Below are 26,543 nucleotides of genomic sequence, written 5' to 3' on the forward strand. Positions count from 1 at the left end.
TTGCTGCTGGGTGATTTGGACACGTGCAAGTTGCCTCGCTTCTTCTGCTCGTTGGGTTAAACATGCAGCGTTCAAATCAATGTCACTGCAGTCGTGGAGTAACATGGTTTCAAGCATCGTCATTACTTCACAGCCATGAAGTAGACTGAACAGCGTTCTTCGTACAGTCTTTTGCTGCGCTTTATTATAGGGGAACGCGATGTACGGTAGAATGTCGACACAATTCTTGTGATTCATGTCAACCTAGGTACTTAACATGTCAGCAATAGTCTTGTTGAGGCGTTCTGTTAAGCCGTTCGTTTGTGGATGATAGGAAGTGGTTTTACGATTATCTCACCGCGTAGCGCGTGAGATAATCAGTGGCGACTATTACCCAATTGTTGCCAGCATGGGAAGTCGGATAAGGCCCAAGAATATCCATTTCAATTTGGGCAAAAGATACCGTGGGCACTTGAATTGGTTTTAATAGTTCACCTGGTTTTAACGGTGACGATTTTCGACGTTGGCAATTGAGGCACGTGCGCACGTAGTGTTACACAATAGCTAGAAGTCTTGGCCAGTAGTATTTTTGTTGGATTCTGGCCAATGTGCGTGTGTATTTGAGATGACCAGACGTTGGCTAATTGTGGCAAACACAAAGTATCTCATTACGGATTGACGTTGGAATGGCAAGCGGGTAGGTGCTTCCTCTGGGAGAAAAGTTCTTATAGAAAGCACCACTACGTAAGAAGAATGATGGCAGGCTCATCGCAAATCTTCTAAAGACTGTTGTTCCCCGGTCATACAAAAATTTATTAAAGGGAAGCAACTCGCTGTTTTCTTTCTGCTTGCACGAAATCGTAGTGGTGTCGACGACTACTACAAATGCCATGTTGTCATCTTCTGTGTCATCGTCGCGCTTTATCGGTGACCTTGATAAGCAATCGGCGTCGACGTGCTGCCGTCCAGACTTATACACAAACGTCATATTGCCACGTTCCATTTCCCAAGTTTTTGTTATCGTCCCAAAACACCACACAACTCTCAGCGCAAACCGCGCCTGCAGTTTTCGAGAAGGTTCCGAACTGTAGTAGATCATTTCGATAAGATCTTGCCCACTGTGCGAATGGTACAGATTGTTCTGTAACCTTCGCCACCGCCAGCGATAACGCTAGAACATTCGACGGCAAGAGTATAAATGCCGACGTGCTTCGCCGCTTGTCAGTTGCTGATCGAAGGCCGACGCTCCGTTCGCCGCTATCAGTCTGAGACTGCTATCTGTGCGAGACTGCTGCTGTAATTGGACTTTCCTTATACCGGGCACAGGTTCGCCCAAATAAACAGTTAAATCCAAACACGAAGTCTCCTGCCTTCGGCCACGTCACGACCCCGTGACAATATGAAACTCTTGAAGGAGTAAGCTCTACCATGCGAGCCGATTAGACTGGTCTTTCAAGTTGGTCAGCCAGCAGTGGGAATGATGGTCGCTGACTACGTGGAATGAACGACCGTAGAGGTACGTACGAAATTTCATAACCGGCCATTCGACAGCAAGACACTCTTTTTGCTTTGTGAAGTAGTTGGACTCAGCGCAGGAAAGCGTCCTCCTAGCATATGCGATCACACGCTCGGCTGAGTCTTGCCACTGGACAACTCACTTTGCTTGTACCAGAGCACTGGATAACTGATTGTTTGTTTGTTTGTTTGTAGCCTCTAATCCACGACTCATACCCACTCTGGGGTATTGGCCAAGAGAACATATAGTCTCATATGGACGATAACTGCATTATTGCTTTCAACGAAAAAAAAGGGGGGGGGGAGAGTTGTATAGTGAAGTCAGTATATAAAAAAAAGAAAGAAACCGAAGATTTAGATATTGAGAAAAAAGAATCAACAATAAAGTAGACACTAATAGCTATAACTTGATTTTGGGAGCCGACCAGACAGCTGGTTTTGCCAAACCCGATTAATTTGGTATGTCACGGATTTATCCTGATTTGAAAGTTACTTTTGGTACGGTTTTTTTTTTGAGTACCTGTTAACGTGGGCTTTATGTTGAAAAACGTTTAGAGTCTTGAATAAAATTACACACCGCATCAAATGCATCTCTGTGGCATTTTTCCAAAACAGAGGCACCAATATTTAGAAAATTTTCTGTGGTTAAGTTTAAACCTAGCTTCGCAAATGGAATATCTAAAAGTCGTTTTCTAATTAATGCATAGTTCCGACATGAGCTAAAATAATGTTCTATAGTTTATGATTTTTCGCAAAACGGACAAAGGGGGGATGGTGTGAGACAAGCTCTGTGTAAATAAAAATTTAAAGGGGGAAGTTTTTTTTTTTGATGGACTACACTGAGCTTTCCATGGGAATTCGAGGTGCTGATAATCTGTCCATTGTGTGAACACGTATTTTCTAAACTATCTGTAAAAAGAGCGAATTTCCTATATCTAACCCCTGATAAGTATTCTAACTCGGGAAGTATTGAAATTACTGGTCCATCGAGTGATGCTCGTGCCAAAGCATCTGCCAATTCATTCAATTGTAATCCGCAGTGACGTGGAACCCACACTAACTTGAGGAGTTTTAAATGCGGCGGTGCTAATGTGTGGAAAGCTGCTAGGGCACGAGATTGTTCGGAGGTTGTCAGAGCTGCACACACTGAAAGTGAGTCTGTTAGAATGATTGCACTGGTCTCGGTCATAGAAATTTTACGAAGAGCTAAAGTAATGACTACTAGCTCGGCTTCAACTATAGGAGTGAAATCTGGAAGCCTTACTGAAAAAGACCAGCCGAGAAAATCAGACGCAATTCCTACACCTGCCTTTTGATTGTTGACAAAAGCATCTGTAGCTATTACATATTTTGTTTCTGCATGTACCAAGTAATCGTTTAATGTAGTGGTCAAAAATCTAAGAGATTGCAACTTGGCTTGTGGGGGAAGATTTCATCGTACTCTATTCTAATGTTAAGGGTTGAGGAATTAGTTTCAATTACTGTGCTAATGTCTACATTTATGCAATCCAGTTTCTTTTTAACGAAAATTATCAGAGGGGTTGGATGAGAACCTCGTCTTTCTCTCTTGCTGCGGGTGCTCTTCGTTGTTCTCTAGGTGCTGCATATTCAATGCGGCAATATCGAAGCTAACATCCTGTCAAGAAAATCACTTCGAGCATTTTTATACAGCCAAGCTGTATAACGTGAAATACACATCGTTATATTTGAAAATATTTTATCAAAATCCTCACTGGTTTTCTTCATGAGGACCCAGCGGAGAAAAACTCAGTGACTTGATTAGCAAGGGATCTTATTGTTCTCATACTCTTCTGCTTCACTCCCAGCATACGCCGCAAATGAGCGATAACTAGAATCAGCAAAAGATTAAGTGCAGAGAGAGAGAGAGAAAGCGTTCGAGAAAAGAAGATGAATAAAAGGAAGTATTGTAGTGGAGTACAAGAAATCAATAACACTAGAGAAAGATCCCTCCAGCTGCAACATTTTAACCCAGCTGCCCACAATTTGAAGGCCAATGTCAAAGCTAGTTGGCTATACAGGCGCACTAGCAGCAACGTTTAAGGGAGTCTAATGAATGCCTTGATATATATGAGAGAATGACGAAATGACAAACAGAAAGGCAAAAACAGCGAAGGAGCACGAAACAGAAAACAGATTGGGAGAGAGAAAATGATCAGACAGGATATGACCGGCAGAAAAAGAAAGCGAGGCAAAAAAGAGGTGGAATGAAACAGGAAAAGAAATAGCTTGGAATAGCCACGTAATAAGGCTATATCATGCTGATAGAAAGGTAAGTGAGGTTGAGGAGCAGTGATTTCAAGTTGAGAATAAAAGGTCGGTGGTAGTAAAACCAAAAACTATATAGTGGCGAATTGTTGCATGGTATACCGCACACCGTGCGTTCAGATCCAACTCATGCTAAGGGTGTCTTTTCACGAATGGAATCTGAATTCAATACGCTGAATTCAGATTCGTTTCGATTTCCGTTTTGCTTATAATATTTACCAAACAATCATTGAGCAATAAATACTTTCGCCTACGATATTCTTGGTTTCAAGTCCTGTTCGTCACGTTGACTTTGTTTAAAAAAACGAGCTTTTTGTTATTCCCCTTCTTCCATATTCTGTGAACATCCATGCTGGTTGCACTAGGTAGATCTACTATACCGCTGTGTAGTAATGGCTTCGTGTCGCACGAATTTCGGTGCTTTGTCCACATCGTCTGGTTGCGGGGAGAAAATGAGCGTTGTCCTAAATGTAGTATTTAGGATTTGTGAACACAAAGACGTAAAACCACCTTTGTTACAACTCATTGTCGGTTCCAGAACTTCTACGTAGCAAGCAGGTGTTCTTCGGGGTGATACCCGTACTTTAAATTGGTTCGTAGTGCGCAGAAATATTTAGGGCGTGTAATATTGCGTGGCAAAAAAGTACAATCACACATCAGATATGCATTCAGAAGCCAGTTACAGGTTTGAAAGGCCATGAGTTACATATTACACAGGCCTAATAAATAAATAATACTATCAAAAGTCATCTTAATTGTTTGATTGATTGCTTGATTCGTATAACAACACGTTTATTGCTTCTATCGTTACGTATAATTTTTCTTCAAAAAAAATGATGCTTTAACGTATTACGAAGAACACTTCCATAATACATCCCGAAGACAGCACTCTTGCCGGAGGCACAACTTGAGATTCCCGCACGAAACACCGCGCCATAGAAGATTTAGACGGCGTCTACTAGGTCTTACGTAGTCCCTAATCGGTGAAAATGAAGGACATCATGATATGTGGCTGCCATAGATTAGGAATTCTGAAATTTTATAAAATTTCATCACGCGAATGTCGTGCGAATCCGAAAAACACTTTATAATCAGTGACTTCACGTGCGGAGATTTTCACCTAAAAATTAAAGAAAACATTTTAACTCTAATTTATCCTTTAATGATAATTTTAAGTTTCGAAACTTGCAGTACAGTTTATCATTCTAAATCAAATCATGGCTTCACTTCACCGTTGCTGGAACATTCTTTTATTAGCATTTCTAATACCAATTTATTTTACATTTGCATTATTTTTAAATGTGTGAATAATTATATTACACGTACCATTTTGTTCCTATTTTTGTACCTACGCACGTAATTTTAAACACTCACAAACATGTAATGGAACTGACTTCTGTATACTCTACCTTCAATATGTTCATAATTTAAGATTTAGGTACTTTGAATAAAAATATTGGCAGATTCAACGTACACTGGGTATCGATGATAAGCGAAGCACGAATGACAAACGTTGATATGTCATTTTAAAATCAGCACAACGTTATGAGTTGGAGGTAAATGATGCCGTACTTGATTTCTATGTCATGATTATTATGTTTGGATGTGCCGTTTACCTTCGTTATATATTCGCGTCAAGTGATACCAAATTTAGTATATTGGAGCTAGCGGAGAGGCGGCGAGCACGCTATGAGCGTGGTATATTGTCATTTTCTTACATGACACGCGTGTCAGGATTATCATGTTTGCACGTAACACCAAATTAGTATACGTGGAGCTAGCAAATCGGTCACAAACGCTTTAAGAAGGACCCAATATACTCCAATGTAGCGTTGACCCGCACGCACGCTGGGCACAGTGACGCTACCTTAGTAAACGCGAGCCCTCTATAGTCTGACGCCAGGCATGACGAGCGTCAGTCGGCGCGTCCCGACTGAACTGGTGCCAAACGCGACACGCTGCCTTTCGCGCCGACGCTATAGATTAATATAACTCCATGCCGATGCGTTACCCAGACAACACTGCGTCTGCCTCATTTCGTGACAGAGGTACGCCGGGCGCACTGAAACGCGCATGCGTCAAAGCAACGCACCACGGTGCGCGCCTGCGAGTATACGGCAGGATCGACGCCTGGCGTGGCAACGCCGACGTGACACGACGAAATAAACGCCGGTGAGCACGCGCACCGTGTCATGTCGAAATGTATTGGCGCCTTGACTGTGGCATGTAGTCATGTTCTCACATGACACGCATCTCATCATTATGATGTTTGCACTAGGCACATACCTTCGTCATCCACTGGCGTGACGTAATACCGAATTTGACATATGTGAAGCTAGTAAAACGGCCGTGACGCCATCATGAGTGTGGTATGCAGTCAAGTTGTTACATGACACGCATGTCATGATTATCATGTTTGGGTGTGTCATTTACCTATGTTATCCGTTCGCATCGCGTAATACCAAGTTTGGTACATCTGAAGCTAGCGAAACGGCCACGAGCGCATAATGAGCATAGCACCTAATCATGTTGTTACATGACACGCATCTCATGTTTATCATGCTTGCACCAGTATCATACTTTCGTCATCAATTCACGTCCCGTAATACCAAATATGGAATAAGTGAATCTAGCGAGACGGATGCGAGCGTATCATGAGCGTGGCATGTAGTGATGTTGTTACATGACACTTTATACGTAACCATTCCGTTTGTTACAGCTGTATGTACTGTTTATGCGCAGTATTATTATTGTATGATGTGCAAAAGTAAGTAATAAAGAAAAAAATGTTGTTGCATGACACGCATGTCATGATTTTGATGTTAAAATCTGTCGCTTGTGTTCGCCATGCAATCTTGTAGTACCATACCAAATTTGCAACATGCCATGTTGCCATGTTGCAACCGCTGCAAGAGCTGCAGGACCATTAAATGTAAATCATATTTGTCATGACATACATGTCATGATTTTCATGTTATGACTAGCCAAATATGTTCCTCATACAGTCATGTTTTGCCATACCAAGCTTGGTATTGATTCCGTTATTCAAACAGCCAGGACAGCTAAAAGTCGTAGGCGGATAGATAGATAGATAGATAGATAGATAGATAGATAGATAGATACGCTTAATGTCGCCGAAGTTCGCTAAGAAATGCTTCGCATTTAAAAAGACGCCGAGGATATATCTTCCCTACCCGCATAAAGAACAATTATTTTGTTGTTTGTACTTCACTAACGTGCTTGCAGCAGGCAAATCGAGACAGTTTGAACGGGCCACTCTACAGGCGCACAGACGTCCCGCTCCTAACAGCCGAGTTTAGGTGACCATTTAGCACTAAAATTAGGCTAAGATTTGAGAAGGTGTGCGAACCGGGACCAGTTATGCTACAACGTTCTACAAGTTACACTAGAAGGAAAGTTGCTACCATCACAGTTAATGCGACCTCTAAATCAGGGGAGTTGTTTCGGCAACACAAGCATCTTGCGGTATGGTACGTCAGAGCCACTTTTTTAGCGTTTAAATTCATGCCACTTTTAAGCGCGCATTCTTAGTATACTGTTAAGAGAAAGAACCATTAGGCAGATGGTGAGAATATGCCCCAACTCAACTCTCCAAGGAGACCTGGAATGGGAGGTCGCGTTGGTACGGCTCCTGTGTATGCGCAGCTAAATCTGTGTTTCTAGAGTTTTTTCTTCAAGTGTTCATGAACTGGTGCTCGCATCGGTTTCGAGAAGTCATGAGGATCCTACCGATACCATATTTTACCACAGTGAGAAGTTTTTGTCAAGTTAGGAACAATGAATTTTCCTGTGCAGTGGTGCCCTCTTTAACCCTAACGAATGGCTTGGGAAACCGCGTTTTCGCTGGGCTTGTTCTCACCTGCGGCCGGCCCTTCGGAGGCCCGGTGGGCGGAATCATTTGCTCACGATGAAGTATGAAGTGCACAGAGAGGATATTTCAGAAGAAGAGTCTACTCAAGATAAAGGTTGGCAGTCCGCTGGGGCCAGAAGAGCTGGCGCCAAAACACGCACTGCTTATTCTAACGCGCCATTGTCGCAGCCGGGCGCACGCCGCGGTGAATCAAATGGCGCTGCGCTGAAGTCCAAAGTAATACGGGCGGGAAAGATGCCCTCCCTTCCACAAGACGACATCAAGATTGTGATTCGGCCGAGAGGTGGACTCAATATCTCAATAATATGCGCAGTTAAAATCGCAGACGCAATACTAGTTGCCGCTGGCATAAGCCAGGACTATTTGTGCCAGGATACTCTATGCGCGAATCTGCTGCAAAATATTATATTTTCCAGTAGTCCCAAGCGCGAAAACGCAGACCGATACGCTCGGATGAAGCAAATACTCATTTCGGGCAAGTTGCACGAGCTAAGTGCCTATGAGACTGCCCCACACTCCACTTGCAAAGGGGGGATTCGCAACGTTCCCCTTCAAGACGGCCCTGACGTCATCGATGCGAAGATTGTCAACACAAATAATCAACTTGCCTTAGCAGCCAAGAGAATAGCCCAAACTGGCACGGTCATCATCGCTTTCGACGGGTATCGTGTACCAAACTTCTCCAGGTATGGACCAGTGCTGATGCAATGCTCACTCTACCGCAAGCAAATCGACGTATGTTATGCGTGTGGCCGTCTTGGTCATCGCGCTGACGTGTGTACTACTCCCGGTGACACGATTTGCCGAGGCTGTGGTGCCACATGCCCCGACAAGCAACATGTGTGTACTCCCAAGTGCAAAATCTGTGGTGGCCAGCATCGCACGGCTAGCAAAGACTGTGGTCAAAGGTTCAAAATCCCGTACATTGTGCGCCGTCGTCGCTGTGAGCGTGCCATAATGGCTGGTGCTGCGTCACCGTCCCCGCAACCCCACCTCGACACTGCGGATGGGTTCGAGTCTTCGTCACCCACCACGGATGCTCAGCACAGAAGACGCACCCGTTCCAGGGGAAGCTCGGGAGGCCGCTCCAGATCTATGCGCCGTGGTGCCGCCAGGGGATGTCCCGGCTCACGCTCCAGGTCGACAGAACGTGCCCGGGAAGTTCCCCTTCTCAGCCTCGCTCCACCTCAAGGCGGGGACACGTTTCGTCGGGGCCGACCAGGTCCCGCTCCCGCACGCCCACCATCTCTAACAGCAAGAAGCCGACGCTCTTCTGGGCCGACAAGGCTCGAGGAAGACGTGAAACTACCAGAGGCGACAAATCGAATCGCGGTTCTCCCCGCGATTCAATTCGTTAGCTCGTCTCATATCTACGAGATGAGACGAGCTAACGAGCAGCCGAGAAAAGAAAACACGCAGCTTAAGCAAGAAATGAGCAGGCTAGCTGCGGAGATGGCGGAGATTAGAAAGCTCGCGTCCTCACCAACTTCGGCGCAGCCCGGTCAACCCCGGTCGCCATGGATACGTCTGAGGCACTTCACAGGCCTAGCGAAACCAAGCGCCGAGCGGTTGAGAACACACAAGAAGAAGAGGCGGTTAACTTACTGTCGGAACTCAAGGTTTCCTTCGTCAACATGCAGGCTACCTTAGCGAAAATTCAAGAAGCCGTGGAGCATCCCAAAATGGAATTTGGAGCACTGAGTGAACGCATAAGCAAGTTAAAAGAGGTCGATGCGAGGAGAGACCCCGGTCTGACTCCTTTGCAGGTCCCAGCACAACGCAATGTACTAGCGCCACCGACTGAGGGCGCGATCCTCTGGGCCGCTATAGCTGCTCAACCATCCCTTCAGCCTAAACATGAATAGTGTGGACGAAAACTTCGGAATATGGCAGTGGAACTGCGGCGGGTTTTCTCACAAAAAGCCTATTCAACAGCAATATTCAGTAACTCTCGATGTTAAGCCCCAAATCATCACTGTTCAGGAAGTTGCGTCTGGCACCCCAATCAAACTCCAGGGTTACCTAGTAGCGTCATCCGATTCAGTAGGTAGTGGAGTTGCCACACTTATCAGCAAAAGGTACAATTACCTATCGCATGACCTCGGTGTAGTTGCTGATGGCATCCGATTCAAGAGGTAGGGGAGTTGCCACACTTATCAGCAAAAGGTACAATTACCTATCGCATGACCTCGGTGTAGTTGCTGATGGCATTGAGTACGTAATACCTGAAATTATAATGAACTCACCCAAAAAGGGACTTCGAAGAAATAGCCTTTTTCTTCTCAACGTATACTGCAGTCCCAGTTATCGTAGGGTGAGAGAGAACTGTCTCCTCAAAAGGGCTGTGAGCAAGGCCAGTAGTTACCCCCTTGTCGTCGTAGGGGATTTCAACGCCCCACATAGCGTGTGGGGATACATGTATGATACCCCCAAGGGACGCGAGCTATGGCAGACTGCGACAGAAGCCGACTTGACGCTTATCACTGACAAAGATTTCCCCACTAGGAGAGGTAACTCCACATGCCGGGATACCACCCCGGACCTCACTTTTGTAAAGAATATAGGTGGGGTCGAGTAGATTAACACAGCTCTACACCTCGGAAGTGACCACTATGTCATCGAGGTATCCTTCGCGATTGCCCGCTTTAGGACGAAAAAATTTAAGGCGGTCGACTGATACGTTTTTTGCAAAGTGAGAGTTGAGAAAGCACCGACAGCTGCGAAAGATTTTCGAGGATGGTACAAATGAATCAGAGATCACGCCACGGCAGCGACCAAGGAGGTCGTCACTGACCTCGATGTTGAAAACATGGACAGCAGGTTGGCCCATCTACTAGAAGCCAAGCAAGCCATACTCACGAGGTGGAAGGGACAGAAGCATAACAGGAGGCTCCGCAAGAAGGTTTCCGAGGTTAACAGGGCGTTCGAGGAGCACTACATAACTTGGTGTAAACTACAATGGCATGAGCTCTGCGAAAGCTTCGAGGGTCAGCTCAGATCTAGGAAGAGATGGGGTCTTCTCAAACACCCTCTCGATCAGGTCCAACCAGAGACCATCCCTCGCGGGAGCCATTATTCTTGCTGCTGACTCTACCCCGGACGAATTGGCTGTCAACAAGCTTATAGACAAATATCTGCGAAATGCGGATAGCTCTGCACCCACACAGTTTCCCGACTACGCGGGGTGCAACTCGCCAGAGTTGTACCAGGACTATATTGTGGCCGAGATACGACAGGCTCTCTCTTCCCTAATTGCCGAATCCGCCCCTGGCACTGATGGCATAACGAATAAGATGCTCAAGAATCTTGATGATGACTCCATCAAATTCCTTACGGAAAAGATTAATGAGATGTGGCGCAGTGGGGAGGTCTCCACACAGTTCAAGACGGCCTACACAGTTTTAATTCCAAAACCTGGTAAAGCACCAGAAATAGATAATCTAAGATCGATTTCCTTAACTTCCTCTGTCGGTAAGGCCCAGAGCACACCCTTCTGAACTGACTCAAGGTGCACCTCGAGACCAATGACATGTACACCCACGATATGATTGGTTTCAGAGCTGGTCTCTCGACACAGTATGCCATGAAGTTGATAAAGCATCATTTCATCGACCGGAGCACTGGAGACACCAGAACCATCCTTGGCTTAGACCTGGAGAAAGCTTTCGACAACGTTTCTCATGAGTTCATTCTCCAGTCTATTGCAAGCCTAAGGCTAGGGAAGAGGGTCTACGACTTCGTGAGATCCTTTCTTTGCCAGAGAACTACCAAGCGCAAGAACGAAGGGTACTACTTCTCACGAGAGATCAACCTCGGTTCACGCGGCACGCCTCAGGGCTCAGTTATTTATCCAACACTATTCAACATCGTGATGATTGGGCTCTCCAAGGAACTCGCGAATATTTAAGGAATCACTCATACCATCTAGGCAGATGATATAACCATTTGGTGCACCGGCGGGAGGGATGGTAAAGTTGAGGAAGCGATGCAGCACGCAATCGACGTGACCGAACGTTTCTTCCGTCCCACTGGTCTCAGGTGCTCCCCATCGAAATCTTAACTTCTGCTCTACAAGAAAAAGACCGCGAGGTGGCGGCCACCATGACTGGAAACCTGCGTCTTAAAGTGAAATACGGCTTTTCACTGGTGACGGGTCCCCAGTGCCCAGAGTGGATTCGTTCCGAATATTGGGAATGTACATCAAGTCCAATGGCGCTAACAGAGCTGCATTCAGACAGATCACTACTAAGACGGAAAGCGCTCTCAGCCTCATCCGAAGGATCACCAATAGACACCGGGGAATCAAGGAATACAATCTCCTCCGCATCATACATGCGTTTGTGCTCTGCCACCTTTCGTACTCGGCGGCCATGTATAATTGGCATGTTGCAGAGAGAAGTAAGCTCAATTTCCTCGTAAGAAAGGTCTTCAAGCTCAGGCTCGGCTTGCCTGTAAGCACTCGCACTGAAAACATTTCGAGCTCGGTGTTCACAATACACTCGAAGAGATAATCGAGGCACAAGAGCGCTCACAGCTCCTCAGGCTTTCCCGAACCAAATCGGGACGCAAGATACTCGATGATTTGGGCCTCAACTCTATTGACCAGTGCCCCGATTCCATGCAGATTCTCAGAAACGTCAAGCCTCAACTGCGCATTGCACTTTTCTCTGCAATATGCACCCTGCACACAACGTTGGTCGGCGTAGGGCCAGGGGTAGAGGTCTGCTCGAGCACGTCCGTAGCAACCCCCTGATGAAAGTTTTGTCGATGCTGCGCCATATGTCCAACAAGAAGCATTCGCTGTTTCTATCGTCGACTGAAATTCTAGGCTCACTTGCTCCACCCTGGTACGCACATCGAAGCCCCTGATAGCCGAACAGGTTGCAATCGTGCTGGCTAGGCTAGATAGTCGCAGAGAGACAATATACAGCGACTCCAAGGCAGCTATTAAAGCCTACGACCCGGGATGGTAGCCCCTCAGGCCCTCCGCTTTTTCCAAAGCGTCAATAGTATCACGCTCCATTCTCTCACTTGGTTTCCCGCTCACAAGCGGTCAATTGAGGCCTCTACCTCTAACCCGGACGAGGGCGCACACGAGGCCGCGTGAGGATTCACTGACCACGCCGCCTCCGCTGTTCCTCTGCCTCGCTGGGAACCCGTACTTACGTTCAATGAAATAACAAAGTACTTCTTTCGGTCAAGAAGGGTATTTTCTTTCCCACACCCTGCCTTGTGCAGGGCGCAGGCAGTCACCATAAGACTATTGCAAGCCACCCTACTGAAACGTTCCGTATGATGCGGAGACCTCAAGTACGGAATTATTGGAATATGGAAGACGTATGATGCGGACTCCGCATTTTATTGAAAGACGTATGATGCGGACACCGTATTTTCTGGAGAGACGCATGATGTGGACTCCGCATTTTATAAAGAGACTCATGATGCGGACTCCGCATTTTATGGAAAGACGTATCATGCAGAAAAACTGAGATGTGTGCATGTTACATCCGAATCAAGTGCAAAGCAATATAATGTGTAAATTGAATAGACGTCCACATCTTGAGTACATGAAATACTGTGTACAAATTACAATATTTCTTAAATATACGTGATGAGGGATTGAATCATCGGCATCTTTCTAATTGTCGTGATGCGGAAGCAAAATTACCTTTTAAATAAAATACATTACAAAACTACTAAATTAACATGCTAGCGATCAGAAATGGTGGTTATATTGCAACACATTATTGCAGTGTTCTATGCAAGACACAAAGAACTTATAAAGTTATTATTTGCAATAGAAAAGCATTATTTTACACACCAGCCCTGTTACAATCAATATATTTTTTTATTTGTCTGTATGCTTCAGCTGTGAATAGCGACATTGCACTGTTGATGGTACACAAATGAGGTGACTACACCATTATTTCACAAGCTCCACCTAAGCCACAGGATGGTGGCACAAAACACAATGTAACAGCAATTTTGGAATGAAATCGTTAAACATAAATTATAATCATAGCACTGTGAAAGTGTGGCGCTGTGTTTATCTCAAGAACGCCTTGTGGAGATCGGCGAAACCCTGCTTGAGGCTCCGGCACCACTTTAGATTTGGGAGGTCACTGCCATAGAATTTATGTGGCCTTCATAGGCGCCTGTAAATGTAAATAATTGGCACAAATAATGTCATAGACACATGTTAGCACCTTAGTTCACATGCACAAGAAGTATAACACACAGACTGAAACTGAAAATGTAAGGCACACAATCGTTCATGTTATGCATATGTAAATATTAGAAGAAATAAGTGTATAAATTAGCTCTGCCACATTGAAGAAAACAGCATGCTTATCATAGTGAAAATAAATAGGTTGTCACGATTTTCAATGGTAGAGATAATCTATTGATATGTCCTTATAGAATTATGATTTAAATGCTTCCTGCAGAGTAAAACTTTAGGAACTACCAGTGAAAGCTCTCAATGTACATTTAATAGTTTGTGCATGTACATCTGCTGCCTTTATACTATACAGTTTGTGCACAAAATTGGCATCTTGAACAATTTTGAGAGGTAAGCCTATGCAAAATTATGAATGTTAAAATCACCATGAAAGCAAGCAGGATCAGGCAGGCGCCATTAAAAATCTGTGCAAGTATAACCGAACTGCACAGAAATAGGGGAGCAAGAGTTACAGAAATTCGGCTGCTGACCCGCAGGTCATGGTATCGAATCCCGGCTGCATTTCCGTTGGAGGCAGAAATGCTGTAGGCATGTGTGCTCAGATTTGGGTGCACGTTAAAGAACCACAAGTAGTCGAATTTTCCAGAGCCCTACACTACGGCGTCTCTCATAATCATATAGTGGTTTTGCGACGTGAAACCCCACATATCAATCAAGAATAACAGAAATAAACGGCCAAAGAAAAGTTGGTTGCATGTGCTATCTGCAAGTACTTACACCTACTGCATACAGCATGCTCATTCCATTTTGAATACCGATATTGAAGATAACTGCTCTATTAGAAATGTAACAGGTAAGGTCAAACTGATTGACTATAAAAAGTGACCCTATTAAGTCATCACGTTTTCTTATAACAAAATTGACTAAGACTCTGCAATATCAATATGCAAGAAAAAATCTTCAAAGGAACAATCAAGCTTGAAGTCATAATTTTAATATGGCTACTATGACTATAACCAAGAAATCGACCTCAACATGGCTAATGTTAGTTTTTAAGGCCTATTTTCACTAGACAATGAACTATACCACAAAAAGCACAGCGTTCAGGCAAAGCACCAAAGAAAAAAAGAAAGCAGACCTTTTTGTTATTACCTACAATGCTTTTAAAATGGTATTTTTACCTCTACTTGCTGCTTTTTATCTAAGTAACCGGTGTGAAACAATTTAGCTGAAAATGCACTGTGCCTCCAAAACCTGTTGGTTGAATATGAATTTTAAAAAATGGTGAAGCTTGCACTAAATTAGGCTCCACAAGCTTTGGAACAGCGAGACTGCATGACTCTTAGGACTACTTTGGTTACTTGTGTTTTGTTTGTGGGCCTAAGCATGAAGACATGGGCTTAATTGAATTGCTGCTAACAAACAAATGCTTTCAAAATTGCCCGAGCGTCAAAGGATGCTCAGACATTTGTTGTTTTTCCCACTGGGCTATTCTACACCAAACATCCAAACCATACTGCCTGGTGACCATCACAGATAGATAGTGTTAAAAGTAATGGTGATTTATCCTTTTGAAAATAGTTCTTTACAGAATTTTTTTGAAGAGAAAAAAAGTAGTGGTCACGCGGGTACCTTCAGAATTTCGCAGAATGTCGTGCGGGTGTAATTTGTGAGAAAAATTTAAAAGTACCGCTTTTTCTTGCCATATCAAATTTGATCTACATATTAAGTAAAGGTGCTTCTTTAAAGTATTTGAAGCCAAGTAACGTTAGTGCACTTTATCCGCTACATTAGCTTTGAAGAATTCAGTCAAACTATTTATCGTTTGCATTTCTTGTATGGCAATAATGCACTTTGTATGAATATGTGAGCCACAAATACTCACTCCACAGAAGTTATATTTCCCGAAAAAAAAGTTATTTAGCTGCACATTACAAATATCACTATATAATCATTTTTGTTCACATTGAGATGCAATTTGAACAATGTGTTTGTCTAATCGAAAAGTACTTTTATGTGTAAGTTGAAAGCAAATAAACAGTTCTTGTTATATGGCATGAGTTATCATTACAATTTTTGTTTCAATGAGGAAAATGATTTTTGAAGTCTCCTATTGAGGGCTGTGGGTACTTCGAAACGGAAGCTGTCGTATATCAAATTCAGAATACAGCCATCATTAGGAAACTTCAAAAATGATTTATTCTTTAAAACAAAGTGTAATCTTATAACTTGCCATATAAAGAGAACTGCTTCCTTCCTTTTGATGTGGCAAAAAAATTGCACTAATATTACTGAGCTTCATGCACTACACACAATCACCTTTATTTAATGCCTAGACCAAATTTGGTGTAAAAGAGGCAGTATTTTTGAAATACTTCTTTTTACTTTTTACAAGCAACACCCAGACGACATCCTGGGAAGTCCGAAAGGCACCAAGGTGGCCTGATATTTTGTTCTCTGCGACAGATTTTAGCATTTTGCTGTTTTCACTACAGTTAACGAGCACAATATCTTTTACAAAACACATTTAGGATGGTTGGTAAAGTGGCTAAGACGTTTCATGTGGAAATGCCTCACTGCCAGCATTTATTCTTCCGAAGCTCAAGCTGTCACCTCTCTGTCACTGCCTCCCTCCCATACAATGCCTGCATAGGAAAGAAAAAGAAAGGCAGGTCCGACAAACTTCACAAGGCAAGATATTTTCATGTTGGATAAAATCATTACCATAAACAGCAGCAAAATAACATTCATTTTGAGTAGTCCAAGACACAAGCTATATACCAGTACACTAAAAGCCAAGCGCAAACTTTTCATTTGATCATGTGTGGTGATAGACAGGAAGCACTTATTGCAAGACTGATCAGCCTGTAAATAACTGAATGAAGTACAATGCACTGTTCAATCAAACACCACATAGGCATCTTTGCTACAGCAAAGCCATGTGTCATTGATTCATGCACTGGATGGGACAATGCAAATGTAACAAAAAAGATGAAAGAAGAAAACAAAGAAAAAAAGAAGAAAAGGGGGGAGGCAAAGTAGGAGCAGTGAAGCACACTACTTTTACTTTGCATCCCCTTTTCTTCCTTCTTTTTTCTTCTTTTCTTTCTTTTGCCTTTTTTGCTTCTCTTACCCCAACTTCTGACAGGTGAACACTTTGTATCATCGCAACCTAACTTGAAAGGAAGCAAGGGCTGCACTCTTCTGCGTTATAGGTTTTTTTTCAGACAAACACTTCCAACAGGCACACATGCCTACACCAAAAGATGATGTCATTACTAACCCCATACAAACTAACACACGAAGGATGACATGGTGACTTCTAAAAAATAGGTCCGCCTATCGCAACATCGGCCAGGCTGTCTGAGGCACTTCCACTGTTCACCCTTATTACCCGACTAGATGTTTCTATCTGTCGACTCGCATCTTCATTTTGGATAACACTAAGACGAGCTTACATTGATGAATACGCACGAAAGTTTAGTGATGTATCATTCATCAGATTAAGCAACTGTGTTAAAAAATTATTGATAGCCTGCTTCCTGGCTTTTTATACTAACAGTGCTTGAAGTAGCCTGAAACTGCGTAATGTCTTCTATGCACATGAACCAGATTGACTACGTAATGCACAACATGCTTAAGGATATTGCGAGAAACATGATAACGACAAAATGACCAGCCACCTAAACTTTTTACTGTACATGTTTATATATTGTTCATGTACACCCCAATGAGGTGCTTATCATACAAGCCAAAAAACCTACAAGTAGGGCCTTGGGGCCTTCTGTAAGTAGACGTGTAGCATTTTTTCTGTGGAGGGCTTTACACCTATAAGTGAGAAACAAAACTCCTGTACAATGAAGAATGTTGGCAGCTATCAGTTATAGAAACAACTAATGAAGCTAATCTTCCCCGACACATCTGTGCATTTAGCGAGCTAACAAAGCTTCTGTCGTTTGTGGCAGTAACTTCAACAGGACCAGTGCGAAAATTGGCACTACTTGGCTTGACAAATTTCCAAACGCGCCTGCCCGACTCCCTCTAGCCATCCCGGCTGAATCTGACACATGATTTCTTGGCTGCTGGCTGGACAAAACAAAACCACTGACGCACTCACAATACACAGCGTGAAGTTCCTCTGGAGTGGTCAACTTCGTGTTCTGCGACGAAAGAGCAGCACAGATTCCTGATAAGGCACTCCTTGCAATGGTTTTCAATGCCACCCAGTGACTTTGCTGTTCCTGTCGAGGAGAGCTTGGGGAGCTTGGAGGGTGCTTGCTCTTTTCTGGGGGCTGCTGCCGCTCCTCGTTTTCTGCTCAAGGTCAACCTGCACAAAGTGTAGACGAGGCTTTAAGAGTTGTATATAATGATATACAAATTTTTGCTAAACACACAATTCGTGGCACACTGAGGAACTTCTTATTAAACTTAAGGCCTCACATATGAAAACATTTACAATCGATCCGAAGATGCACTTGACTCTAAAGGAGTAAGTTTGATATGTAGTGTATATAAAGAAAGGTCATTCAGCACAACCACAACTACAGTTGCACACAAAAACAACATTAGCTGGACGCTGTGGGCCGCTTTCATGACATAGCTTAAGCTGACACTGATCGTCCAACGATACTAAAAATATTCAAAGATTGCCGCATCAATTTCAGGCAGTACTGAAGGGTAGGGCACAAATCTATCGTTCTACTTATGAGCAGTGCACAAAATTCAACATCAGTACCAACCCATTCAGCTAAAAATTTTGATTAAGATTTCTTCATTAAAGAGACTGACAAGTCGCTAGAATGTGTGATTGGAGGTGGAAATCAAAAATGTGAATTGAACTGCATTCTTTTTGCAACTTGAGTGGCATTTCTTTTAAGATGGCACTTAAAAAGCTTAAAAATTAGTATGTCATGCAGCCTGTTTGTTTACTGCAAATTATTTGATGCTTTAACATGCAAAAAGATTAGTGGTCAAAGTTACTGCATATATCCATATTACCTGTGCCAACATTATTCTGTGCTGCCTACGCAGAGGAGTCAACCCTCAAAAAGCAGAACTGTCATCGTGGCAAACAGTGCGAAATATGCGCATTTCACACGCCCATGAAATGCATGCTTTCGCAGCAAACTGCAATGCACAAACAAATGAAGCTGTTATGCTGACCTCCCACTGTTTGGTGCCTGTGTTGTGTGACACTTCATAGCAGTCATGGACCCAAAAATTCTTAAAATGTTTCCAGCACTTTCTGCGTTACCACTAGATGTACTCATGAAAGCCATGTCAAACAAAAAGAAACAAGCCTCAAAAATTCTCTTCTTTCGCTGCATGTTTATACGATCAGACCAGTAAGGTTTCTATTGCAGAGAAAAACAGCTACTATAAAAATTGACATTCGGTCCCACTAACTGCTTTATGACTTAAGCCATGTTATTAAGTTAAACGGGTGTCCTGCTTTACACGATCTGGTCTGCATGAACTTTTGAACATGGTACCATAAAGGTTGAATGACACACAGAGTTTGAGACAAGCCTAGTTTCCCGTGGAGCATCCTTATGCACTATAACAACACATCTCAATCTAGTTAGTTGATCAGAACGAGGTGAAAACAGCTCGCACTTGAAAAGCACGGGCAGAAGGAATGACGCCTGCTTCTTCTGCTCCCTGTACATTCTCGCTGGGGGTGCAGTTTTAACCTTATCCTAATGCAATTTCGCATTTATAACATTGTTCGCTGCATATTCTTTGTGGCAATAAAGTGTGTGATACCGTCATGAGTAGCCCATGTAATTTATAAAAATAGAATTCAAAATAGCTCGATTCAAAAATAACAAAGTGCATCCAGCACCATGTCCTATAGTCATTCTTTAGTCAAGTGGCAGAATGATTTATTCTTAAAAACATATCTTACTTGTAACCACTACAAGAGCTTACCCATACACTGGCAAATTCTGTTCGCCTCTTCAGAATATAAGGTTCCTTTTTAAACCAGAAATTCTGCGAGAAGAATAGAAGTGTTGTAATTGTGAAGAAAGAAAAGTAGAAGGAAAAAAGATAACTTGCCCTGGACAGGGACAGAGCCCGCGAACTTCAATGAACATGTCCGATGCTTGATCAACTGAGCTACCATGGCTGCTATCCCCCTTCCATTTTGTACGGTGTATATGTGATTTACTCATGAAAGAGTCAGTCAGCGCTGCCTGTTACCATTATGGCGCGTGTGGGACACCTTTTTTGCCTACTGGCAATCACATTACGATTACTTCCACTATCTCTATACTTCTTTGGCAGCATTATGCAACTGTTAGTTCTCAGAAAATCTGCTTGTCATAGGAAGTTTCAATGGTTCGCCCTCCCACCTAAATGCACGTACACGAACACACGCACAACTGATAAAAAAAAAGAAGTGACATACCGCTAAGATTACTGATATTCACTGTTCCAGATTCATGAGTAAAGGAAAGAACTACAAATTTAAGGGTTTATTCTCTATGCTGAACACATTATAATGAGAACTAACAGACAATGATATCAAACAAACAGTAGGGGATGTTATCAAAAATAACTTTAAAAAAATTGTGAAAACAAAAGTGAACGAAAACGTAACTTGGCGACAAGTTACTAATGGGTTCACGTTTTTGACAATTGAATTGACATTACTTTTTATAACATCCCCATATATATTCCTGGGTAATGTTGTCGTGTAATTTTCAATATTAGAGTGGTGAGTAGGCCGAGAAAGGAAGGATATGGCATTGATACACCTTTTGAACACCAAATAGTTTGAGGACCGTAAACGAGTGGAAGCTGCTTTGAGTACACCAGAATATTTAGTTGGAGCAAAAAAGTACACAAATTTTTACCAGGCTTTCTAACACATTTTGAGACATAAACGTGTATGCTGCAAGTTATTAATGTTAAGGACCATTATTTTTGTCGCACTATGCACTGCAGCCGGTGTAGTTAGAGTGGTGATAAAGAAGCATTAATCAAGCACCCCACCAACTGCGTTCACATCTATGGTCGCGTAATTTAAAAATAAACCTGCTGTATAGTAAAAAAATTGAGAGCATTTATGACTTTATTCAAATCAAGTTATACTGACTGGTTAAGTAAACCATTTGCATAAAATCAAAAGGCATAAAGTTATTCATGTATTATAACTATGTGAACAATTTCAGCAACACAGGGCAAAGTGACAACAGTTCCATTAAAAATCCCTCTCATTATAGCATGCATGAAAAGCACCCCACCAGAATATCTTATAGTGCATGTAATATCGAGACTACTAGACAGTCTATTGACCTTTTAGAAGAAGGATATCTTCTTCACGTTCAAGGGGAACCACTTAGCCTTTTCCTGAGCTTTTCTGTGAATATTTCCTGAATTTCAGATATCATTAGGATTGAATTAGAGTGAACAGATTTTGCTTACACATTGAAACGTAGTTCTGTATGTAATTGCAATAAAGGGTGCCAAACCACCTCCAATTACTTTTTAGCATTTGAAGCAAATGTGTGCAACGACTTCAAAATAGTGTCCTGATCAACAATGATAACTGCAGCAGCACAACTAGCTATGGGTGCCCAAAAAGTAGCTAGAAACAATACCTTTTCCTCTTTGAGGTTTTTGGAAGTATTCAACCCCTCAGTGCTCACCTTACAACATTTTTTTTAAATACGTGTTTGTGGGCCCACTGCTCTTGCTCCTTGTACAGTGGGGAGGAGCACATGGCAAGAAGAGACAAGAAAGAAGCATAACGAAAAAAATCGGAATAAGCGAGGACCTCTTTTGTATCGGCCAATGTGTGTAACATTACTATTGTGACAAAATATAGAAAAATTATCACGGCTATGCATCTATTGCAGACTCATACACAGCTGCAACTCCACGACTTAATTTCAACCCTGTGTTGGTTTAGGATTCCTTTAGAGTGGAAAGCTAAAGATATATGCATTTGTTCGACACATATTAAGATGCAGTGAAATGTGATATGATCTCATTCAGAATGCACGTCCTATGGCTTCATTGTATATGTGGCCACAAGTAACTCTGGTTGCAAAGCAATACGGCACAGCCTAAACAGACGTCACCGACCACTCTAATCTGAACTTGCCTTTAGTACTTGCCCATTATCATCACAGCAAAAAGTGAACAATTGAATCTGCTATAGATATGTGCAAGCTTATGCTAAGGGCCAAGTATGAAGGGTGTTTTGTCATTATTGAGATCAGTTATTTGTTGCAGAACACTTGCTGTCGAACACAAATACATTGCTTTCGAATCATCTAGACTGAAATATAAAGCAAAAAGAAGTGTCTCTTTAAAAATTACATGCCACAAGGTGCAAGATAAATATTTGATATACTTGGGATGAAAGGCATGCACAAGAGGTGCTGCCATATTATATTTTTGCCTGTGTTGAAACCTGCTTGCTTTACTCACCCAACACATCTCTAAAGATGCGGTGAAAACACCAAGCAGCTGATGCAGCATGGTTGAACACATGTCCAGGGATTCCACCATTCATATTGGCTAAGCAGCCCTACAGCCTCCACTGTCCTGCAACCATTTTTAAGACAAATATAGTTCTACCCAAAGTTCTTGGTTTACAGACACACATGCAAGACGCATAACCACTCAATTGGAAGTTTGCATGATAATGTGCTGGGTAGCAAAACGAATGCCAATATCAAGTAAGTATCCCGGCCTGCCGCTTCTTTCTTTCCGTTTTTAAAAATTAATCAATCCATGGTTAATAAATGTTCCCCAATCTGAAGTGTTACTGGCAGTCCGGTGAAGAAGTGCAATGTATTTCAAACACAATCCAATGGCAAGTAAGCATGCAATAGCGTTTTGTCAGCTGTTCAAAAAAACAGCATGAAGTTTAGCTAAAACTTATGTCTTTTAAAAACACTATTCAATGGGATATTTAAAGTTGTAAGCATTATGTGAAAGAACACGGATTCATGTTTAATCAATGATTTCTTATAATGTACTGATATGAATGCAACTAACTGAATATGAAACGATAATTTTTGCTTGAGAATTTAGAGTTATGAACACTATCGCACTTGCCAGCTGCATCTTGTCCAAAACAGCGGCAAGCTAGGCTAGTTTCTGAAGGTGAGCAGTAATGAACAGTGCAAAGTAACGAGAAACACAAGTAACAACAGTATGGGGCAAGCACAGACTGTCAACTGTACAATTTATTGCACAAAAGTTCGCCTGAATATCAGTCAGACAACTCGTGTAAATGAAGATCCAGCTGTAAATGAACAAGTTACGAAATCAACAATGCCTGCATTCTCCAACAAGACCCTCATTCACATAAAGTATGCAGCGATAGGCCCCTACCGAGGTACGTCACAGCATGATGTCACTGGCACACGTAAAAGGTGTGGCTGGAAAAACACTCCCGCAAGTGGCTCAGCCCGGTACAGTCGTGCGGTGTTTGGGGCAAGTTTTAATTTTTCAAAGCTTACAATTCACGTTAGAATGTCGACATTAGCTGTAGTATGTGTCAGCAAACATCTAGCTGTGCGTAAACTGTGTGGTAAAATTTTTGCCATGCTGTCTGTTTATCTTGAAGAAGTGAACACACGTGGTCGCCTGTGCGAGGAACACCGGCATAGTCTTCAAAAATGTGCACTGTAATTGCGGCATGTAGAGTGCATTGAAAGGTATTGAGAATATCGGTTCAACTGAGAATACTGTGTGAGGTGTGTGCAGTGTGAATAACAATGTGTCTTGTGTGCGAAGACGTTAGCACTCATGGCAGGGACCGGTCGATGAAAAAACTTGACTCGATATTTTAGTCAAGGTAAATATGCACTTGACGCGATTATCTGCGAGTGAGTACATCTCGGTGTTTGCGCTGTGTGCAGAAAATAAATTGCATGGTCACTGGGTTGGAAGATACCATTTGCTGAAGCTGCCTGTATGCATCGCCCTGACGTGTACGCAAGCCCAATAAAGGTATAACTTGTTTTATTGAAGGCCTCATATGTCTTCATGTAATAAGCAGAGATTCTTGTTTCAAATATACTCAGTACCTTTACCGCTCGATATTCATGAAGTGACTATGCACACTACAAGTTTGTGTGTTAGGTCCTAAGATGGCAGTGTAAATATGCAAATAAGTTGTAGGTGTCAGATGCAGCGATGTAACTGAACAAAAGATTATGTACGTATTAGGCTACAGGTTTGGAATCGCATACATATCAGTGGGCTATCAGGAACGTCACCAACAACTTCCTTTTCCACCAGTCCTTGCACTGAGGAAGGGAATGACTGGCACAGTGCTCGAAGTGATGTCATACGGTTCGCAAACATAGAGAGGTTTCTTACTTAGGCAACATGTTTCACAATATATTTTTTAGATGACAGACTGTACTCGTCCCACATTGATCATACTGATGTCTTTTGTTCTTACATTATGCTGTGAATTACTAGGCTTTTAGTCATCATGATTTTTAAAAGCTAATTTCATTGTTCTCTCTCATATTGCTGACAACTGTGTCGTTGCATAAATTGGCCAAAAAAGCAACACAGAAAGGCTGTCACAATAAATACACCAACATGCGTATTCTCCTGCAAACAAAAGACTGCACTGGTCCTGTCATTACCAGTCTTCCTTCTCTCTTTGCCTTGTTTGTGCTGTAACAGCCAAACACCTGATGAGTTAGATGAGAAATATCAACGCATCAAAACTATAAGTGCTTGCAGCAGCAACTACACAACAGCGTGATAACCGCACCCCTGCCACACAGCAGCGAAACATATTTTAAACATGCTGGCAATGTATTAGTTTATAAAAAGAAACTCTAGCAGATTACAAAATCTCACATTTTGCATGCAAGTTTTCTTCAAAGTCAGGCATACAATGTAGGCGCTGGCCGGTACACTATTAGTTACAAGCAAAGGCGTCTTGCAGGTACACATTAATATTGCACGAACACCTCTCTCTCTCTACACTAGGCACACACATTATATCTTTTAACAAGCATACGCCACTGTTTAGGGGCATAATAACGCTCCACTGTGAACGTATGCTTATCAATCCACTAAGGCGGTTGGCTAGGTGAATTGAGCCAAGGTAGAAATTGTATCGCCCGCGAACGTGAAGAAAATGCTGCTTTGCATCAAATGGCACCGCAGGCTTCGTTTAATCAACAACGTAGCAAGCGCTGTGTGCGTCCTCCTTACTACATTGTACTTATGAAACAATGGATCACCATACACATGCATGTTGCCGCATTTGTCGCGAATTAGCTCCAGTAAGGCCGCGCCGATGCGCCATGGCTCTGCTGGCGTTAGCGTTGTCAAAGCGAATCGGCAACCGCAATCGCAAAGGCGCGTAAGGCTGCCGTTTCACGACGCCTCGTTCGAGTGCGGCAACACACACTTGCACTGAGTGGCATACTTAGTCTACATAAAAAAGTGTCCCCCTTACCTTTAGTTTCTTTCACACTGTCCTGAGGGAAGCAACCACAGGCGCCAGCCGTCACCTCGTAGTCCTTCGAGCGCCCGCACAACCCGCCCATTCCTTGGACGACTCGCACTTGATCCGCACTCGAACAACCGCGGGAATAAGGCGCAATCTTTGCACATCACACGAACGAGGAACGGCGGTTCTTTGCGTAAATTTAACAATTTGTGCTCTCGTGTGCAGCAGCGAGAACACATGGATAGATGCACCAAAACGGCATGGCATGCCCACGGAAACAAAGAAGACGAACAACATGTGGCTTTAGCTGTGAATGAATTTGACTTGGATATCTGTGTGAGGAAAATAAAAAAAATATCTGTCGTTGCTATAAACTGGAAAAACAATGTATGTTACCTGGCAAAATAACTTTAAAATTGATAAAAGGTTATTAAAAAACAAGTTACAAATTATGAATATTTTCGCAGGTCTTTCTTTTGTTTTTGTTCTAGCAGACGACAGCCTCCTACTGCTTCTACGACAGACGTAGTGCGGTTTTACGTTCGGTGCGTGTCGCCGACGCAAAGCTCCTTTGTAGTCATATCAGAGTTATCAATTCTCAATAAATCATAGGATGACTACAAAGCAGTAACATTTTGACATAGTGCAGTACTCAATCTTTTAAGGTATGACATTTCTTTGCTCTGAAGCAAAACGAAGCAAGCTGGCCGGCGTAATCAGCTGATGTCGCCGCTACGCGAGGCATGGTCGTGCGCAATAGCGTCACGCCCCGCGCTCGATTTGTCATCAAGCGAGGGAGCTACTAAGTGGAATACAGCTAGATGCAGGGATTAATTTCGTATTACTCTAATTTCTTGTGGTGGCCGACTCAATCGCAAGAGAGCCCTGGGAGACAACCTTCAACAGCTCAAGCTTGTGTGTGGGTGTAAAAATACTTTTTTCGTCCGCGACGGGGCGGAAATCTATAGTTGAAAGACATGCGAAAAGCATGTGACGTATATACAATCACAAAACATATGCACACAACAATAGATACGATCGCTTATCGTACATAAATATGCCAACACATAGCGTGTAAACAGCAAATTTATATATATAACTTAAACGCTCGTGCACCTAAACGCGAATAGTTCAGCAAGCTAACGCACTCAGCTCACGTACACGAGCACATCTGAGTGGCACAGGTTCGAATCCCACCAAGGCTCAATTTTTTATTTTTTTCAATGTTTTTATGTACTGCTATC

The 26,543-nt window shown here is 42.8% G+C and overlaps 1 protein-coding gene across 5 annotated transcripts in view; it reads left to right on the plus strand.

Moving 5' to 3' along the window:
- Nucleotides 1-26,543, plus strand: part of LOC119185126 (uncharacterized) — a 92,537-nt gene that overhangs the window by 16,779 nt on the left and 49,215 nt on the right. For 2 of the 5 annotated variants that reach the window (XM_075872339.1, XM_075872340.1), the window contains exons 3-4: nt 22,466-22,546; nt 23,738-23,828. The exons of 2 other annotated variants lie outside the window; for them this stretch is intronic. In XM_075872339.1, coding sequence (XP_075728454.1) covers nt 23,793-23,828 — 36 coding nt within the window. In that variant the 5' untranslated portion in view covers nt 22,466-22,546; nt 23,738-23,792. The remainder of the gene's footprint in view (nt 1-22,465; nt 22,547-23,737; nt 23,829-26,543) is intronic. One more of the 5 variants, XM_075872341.1, reaches the window with a different exon arrangement.

This window comes from Rhipicephalus microplus, chromosome 8 (assembly GCF_043290135.1).
Source record: "Rhipicephalus microplus isolate Deutch F79 chromosome 8, USDA_Rmic, whole genome shotgun sequence".
Classification (NCBI taxonomy): Eukaryota; Metazoa; Arthropoda; class Arachnida; order Ixodida; family Ixodidae; genus Rhipicephalus; species Rhipicephalus microplus.